The sequence below is a fragment of the Hordeum vulgare genome, chromosome 2H (assembly GCF_904849725.1).
Source record: "Hordeum vulgare subsp. vulgare chromosome 2H, MorexV3_pseudomolecules_assembly, whole genome shotgun sequence".
NCBI lineage: Eukaryota > Viridiplantae > Streptophyta > Magnoliopsida > Poales > Poaceae > Hordeum > Hordeum vulgare.
Window position 1 is genome coordinate 18,670,069 of NC_058519.1, and position 5,606 is coordinate 18,675,674.

General features: G+C 44.3%; 1 protein-coding gene across 1 annotated transcript; it reads left to right on the forward strand.

Annotated features, from left to right (window-relative positions):
* The first annotated feature begins 3,760 nt into the window (after positions 1–3,760).
* On the forward strand, positions 3,761–4,672 carry LOC123424521 (ribulose bisphosphate carboxylase small subunit, chloroplastic 1). The gene is made up of 2 exons (XM_045108149.1): positions 3,761–3,949; positions 4,057–4,672. Exons 1-2 carry the CDS (start codon positions 3,806–3,808, stop codon positions 4,435–4,437), a joined length of 525 nt encoding a protein of 174 aa, XP_044964084.1. The 5' UTR covers positions 3,761–3,805; the 3' UTR covers positions 4,438–4,672.
* Positions 4,673–5,606: the final 934 nt, after the last annotated feature.

Genomic DNA, 5,606 nt, shown 5'->3' on the forward strand with positions numbered 1-5,606 from the left:
GTAGCGCCTGTACTGGAAGCATGCTACTGATATGTAGCAGTAGCGCCGCCTTTTATCCAGCACCGCTGCTATTGTTCTATGTATAAGGTTTTCCCTACTAGTGAATCTTCATCGTTTAACAGGGTGCTTGGGTCAGCCTTTACTTTGAAGGGAGGAACTTCATGAAACTTTTCATAATCTTCACACATGTCTGTCTTGCCCTCCAATCCCACGATGTCTCTTTTTCCTGAAAGAACTATGTGGCGCTTTGGCTGATCGTATGATGTATTCGCTGCCTTATATTTTCTTTTTCTCGGTTTGGTAGACATGTCCTTCACATAGAAAACCTCATAGAAAACCTACGCCACATCATTGGCTAGGACGAATGGTTCGTCTGTGAACCCAAGATTGTTCAGATCCACTGTTGTCAATCCATATTGTGGGTCTATCTGTACCCCACCTCCTGACATATTGACCCATTTGCACTGAAACAAAGGGACCTTGAAATCATGTCCATAGTCAAGTTCCCATATGTTCACTATGTAACCATAGTGTTGGGACTTGGCGACTCACTGGCGACTGAGAGTGACCTAGCGGGCGGCTCATACATTACCCCGTAGGCGACTCAGACAAATGACGAAGGCCCAAGGCCCGGCGTACACTCTGACATAAGGCAACTCATAGAGAGGCTAGGAGGGCCGACTCACACAGAAGGCCCAAGAAGACAAAAGACTCCCACAAGAAGGAAACAAGACCCGGATTAGGATTCAAGAGAGACTAGTCCTATTCCTAGTCCTAGTAGGACTCTACATGTAAACTTACCCCTTCCACCTATATAAGGAGGGGTAAGGCGTCCCAAGAGGGACCAGATTCACAACTTAGATCTAGACAAGACAAATCATGAGATAGACAGATTAGACACCCATGAGATTAGAGGTGCCTAGTCTGCACCCTTGTAATTGAGATCATCATCTTCATCAATTAAACACATCCTCTCAAGCCGCCACATGGTTGCGATGGCCTCACACCTAAGTTCTCTCACAAGGACATCTGCCGTGACAAAACCACGACACATAGTATGTGTCCTTTTTCCCATTCTCGTCTGTTGCATCAAAGCAAACACCGCTGTTTTGGTTGGTGCTCTTTTGATATTGGGCGATCGTGTAAAATGTATTCCCATTTATCTCATACTCTTGGTAAGTCAATACAGTCGAAGATGGTGCCCTGGACAAAGAGTACAACTCATCAGAAAAAATGTTGTCACCTATGAGACGTTTTTGCAACCAACTGCCAAACGTCCTGATGTGTTCGTATGTAATCTAGTCGTCACACTGCTTCGGGTGTTTGGAGCGCAGAATATTCTTGTGTTCATCGACATACGGGGTCACCAAGGTAGAATTCTGTAGAACCGTGTAGTGTGCTTGAGACCAAGAATGCCCGTCCGTACATATTATTGAGCCTGCTCCTAGTGTGCCTTTTCTAGTCAGTCTTTCCTCATACCGCGATTCAGGGAGACTAGGAATGAAGTCAACACAAAACCAATGACACCCTCTGTTTGATGGCACATGGAGATGCTTACTTATGGCCTAGCGCGGTTATGAACATATTTCTTTAAGACTCCCATGAACCTCTCAAAGGGGGACATATTGTGTAGAAATACAAGGCCCAGAAATAAAATCTCGTCGACTATATGAACTAGGACGTGTGTCATGATATTGAAGAAGGATGGTCGGAACACCGGCTCGAAACTAACAAGACATTGCACCAAATCACTCCTTAACCTTGGCAGGATTTCTGGATCGATCACCTTCTGAGAGATTGCATTGAGGAATGCACATAGCTTCACAATGGCTAATCGAACGTTTTTCGTTAGAAGCTCCCTCAATGCAACCGAAAGCAGTTGCATGATAATCACGTGGCAGTCATGAGACTTTAGGTTCTAGAACTTTTTCTCTGCCTTATTTATTATTCCTTTTATATTCAATGAGAAGCCAGAGAGGAACTTCATACTGAGCAGGCATTCAAAGAAGATTTCCTTCTCTTCTTTGGCAAGAGCATAGCTGGCAGGACCTTCATACTGCTTCGGGTGCATGTCGTCTTTTTCATGCATACTTCTTCGTCACGTGCATCACGTTGATTGCAGAGGGGACCTCTAGGTCTTTCCAATAGGATAAGTCCAAAAATATAGATTTCTTCTTCCACATGGGTGCGCGTCCCGCATCGTCATTTGAAACAGATAGTCCGCTAGGACCCTTTCCAAAGATTACTTGTAAATCATTGACCATATCAAGTATGTGATCACCAGTACGGATGGCCTGTTTCTTCCGGTGATCCGCCTCACCTTTGAAATGCTTTTCTTTCTTCCGACATTGATGGTTGGTCGGAAGAAATCGACGATGCCCCAGGTACACATTCTTCCTGCATTTGCCCAAATATATATTGTCGCTGTCATCTTAACAGTGTGTGCATGCGTTGTATCCCTTGTTTCTCTCACCTGAAAGGTTACTGAGAGCAGGTCAATCATTGATGGTTACAAACAACAACGCATGTAGGTCAAATTCCTCCCGTTCGTTCTCATCCCACACACGTACACCATTTCCATTCCATAGCTGTAAAAGTTCATCAACTAATGGCCTTAGATACACATCAATGTCATTGTCGGGTTGCCTAGGGCCTTGGATAAGCACTGACATCATGATGAACTTCCGCTTCATGTACAACCAAGGAGGAAGGTTATACATACATAGAGTCACAGGCCACGTGTTATGCTCGCTGCTCTGCTCCCCAAAAGGATTAACGCCATCTGCACTTAAACCAAACCATACGTTCCTTGGGTCACGTGTAAAGTCGCTCCACTTTTTCTCGATCTTTCTACACTGCGACCCGTCAGCGGGTGCTCTCAGCTTCCCATATTTCTTACGGTCTTTTCTGTGTCATTGCATCAACTCGGCATGCTTTTTATTTCTAAACAGACGTTTCAACCGTGGTATTATAGGAGCATACCACATCACCTTGACAGGAACAATCTTCGCTGTGCGTTGGCCCTCAACATCACGAGGGTCATCTCTTCTGATCTTATACCGCAATGAGCCGCATACCGGGCATGCGTTCAAATCCTCGTAGGCACCGCGGTAGAGGATGCAGTCATTAGGGCATGCATGTATCTTCTGCACCTCGAATCCTAGAGGGCATAGAACCTTCTTTGCTTCGTACACACTGTCGGGCAATTCGTTATCCTTTGGTAGCTTTTTCTTCATTATTTTCAGTAGAGAACTAAATCCCTTGTCACATACACCATTGTCTGCTTTCCATTGCAGCAATTCCATGCTAGTTTAATTAATTGTACCAACAAAACATATATTTTATTTTGAGAGACATTGTATAAATGTAGACGTTCACATACACGCATGTACACCATCCATATGAATGCATGCACACACACTCCACGCCTTTTAACATTTTCAACAGAGCGAGCCATCAGATCTTATGATAAAATGAAAAATATTTTGTCCGCACCACTCAAGTCGCATCTCAGACAATTTGTAATCAAGAAATTCGTGGCTTATAATGAAACAAAAAACAAGCAAAGCCGGAAAAAGGTTGTGTAGCAACCATATAATGAATTGAACGGCTGAAATTTCCAGCACGCACAATGTATCCGACGGCCATGCTTCTTCACTGATCCGGTGAAGATAAGGAACCAGGGAACGTCAGCCACCCCTACCACATCTGCATGAAAGAAACGGGGCTATATATACCGTGGTGAACAGGCAATGGGGGCCTCAAGTGTAGCCGGCATCATCCTCTCTACAGTTAATACAGTACCATGGCCCCCGCCGTGATGGCTTCGTCGGCTACCACCGTCGCACCCTTCCAGGGGCTCAAGTCCACAGCCGGTCTCCCCGTCAGCCGCCGCTCCAGCGCCAGCCTCGGCAGCGTCAGCAATGGCGGAAGGATCAGGTGCATGCAGGTATGTCGGGGCACAAAACTGATATGAGTTTCTTCCACATTACAATTACTGCACTTAGCAGTTACTAGCACTAAGTGTTAAGCGTTCCATAATTTCCAATCATTCAGGTGTGGCCGATTGAGGGTATCAAGAAGTTCGAGACCCTGTCTTACTTGCCACCCCTCACCACGGAGGCCCTCCTGAAGCAGGTTGACTACCTGATCCGCTCCAAGTGGGTGCCCTGCCTCGAGTTCAGCAAGGTTGGCTTCGTCTTCCGTGAGCACAACAGCTCCCCCGGGTACTACGACGGCCGATACTGGACAATGTGGAAGCTGCCTATGTTTGGGTGCACCGACGCTACACAGGTGCTTAACGAGGTGGAGGAGGTCAAGAAGGAATACCCTGACGCTTACGTCCGTATCATCGGCTTTGACAACCTGCGGCAGGTGCAGTGCGTCAGCTTCATCGCCTTCAGGCCACCGGGTTGCGAGGAGTCCGGCAAGGCATAAACTACGAGGTGAAACAATGGCCTATGTCGTATGAAGGTCTTCTGTGAACTTCACTTTTGTCCACGACTCTGCTTTCCGACTAGAGCATAATTTGCATCTCTATGATCTGTGTTTGTACGAGCATAGGTTGTGGAGCATATATGCATATGTAAATTCTAGCACGGCCTACACATATACAACACCTGTGCCATATTTATAATATACAACAAGCGGACCATTGTCTTGCTGTTAATTATCGGAAAAGTTTATTTTATTTAGCACTGCAATGGATGTCTCGCAGCTAGTGGGTGGAAGATTCCTGTATTTGACATTAAGACCCACTGATTGACAATTGCAATTTTCAGTTTCTTTACTTATATCAATAACAAAATAGCTGTGGTATCTTTTCCATGTCACTACCATCATTTTCATCGGTTTTTGCTAGTAGAATAGGATGACACATATTCTTAGTAGAGACACTTACTAAAGAACTTGTGATGGTCTGGATAATAAGCATCTAACTGAACTAGATATAACAACAACATTCGAACCATATTATGCAACTATTGGAATAAATCTCCAACATGCATTGCATGAGCTCCTTGAGAAGGATTGTAATCATGCTAGTGAAAATCAAGAAAAAAAACTCGGATTTCTGTAAGTACTATGGAGCAACAGCTCCACCGTCCTTTTTCCATGAAAACAAAAGCAGGCAAGAAATATTTACAAAGGGAACAAAGGAAAAAGAAAAAACACTTACCTACTTACCTATTTATCTAATGGAGGTTAGAGCAACCTCAACCGGACGACCCAAACGGATGCTCATTTTGTCTGTGTTTTATACATTTGGATCGGCTTGTTCGCCCTGTTTTTCTTTTGGGTGACCCATGCGCCCAATGCGCGGACCCTTCTTTCGTCCGCACGACAGGTTTGCGGCCATTTTTTGATCTCTTTGTTACATATGTTTAAAATTTAATCCAAGATTAACGAAGTTGAATAAAAATACAACCATTTCATAGTTCACAAACCACATAAATATCTCATAGTTTACAAGCCAAATTAACATTAAATTGTCTCGAATACATTTGAAAGAAAAGGTTGCCAATACATCTATTGGTTTCCAATATGAATGCACATATGCTCAACCAAATCATTTCGCAGGTACATGTGACTTTCAATCACGTATTTGA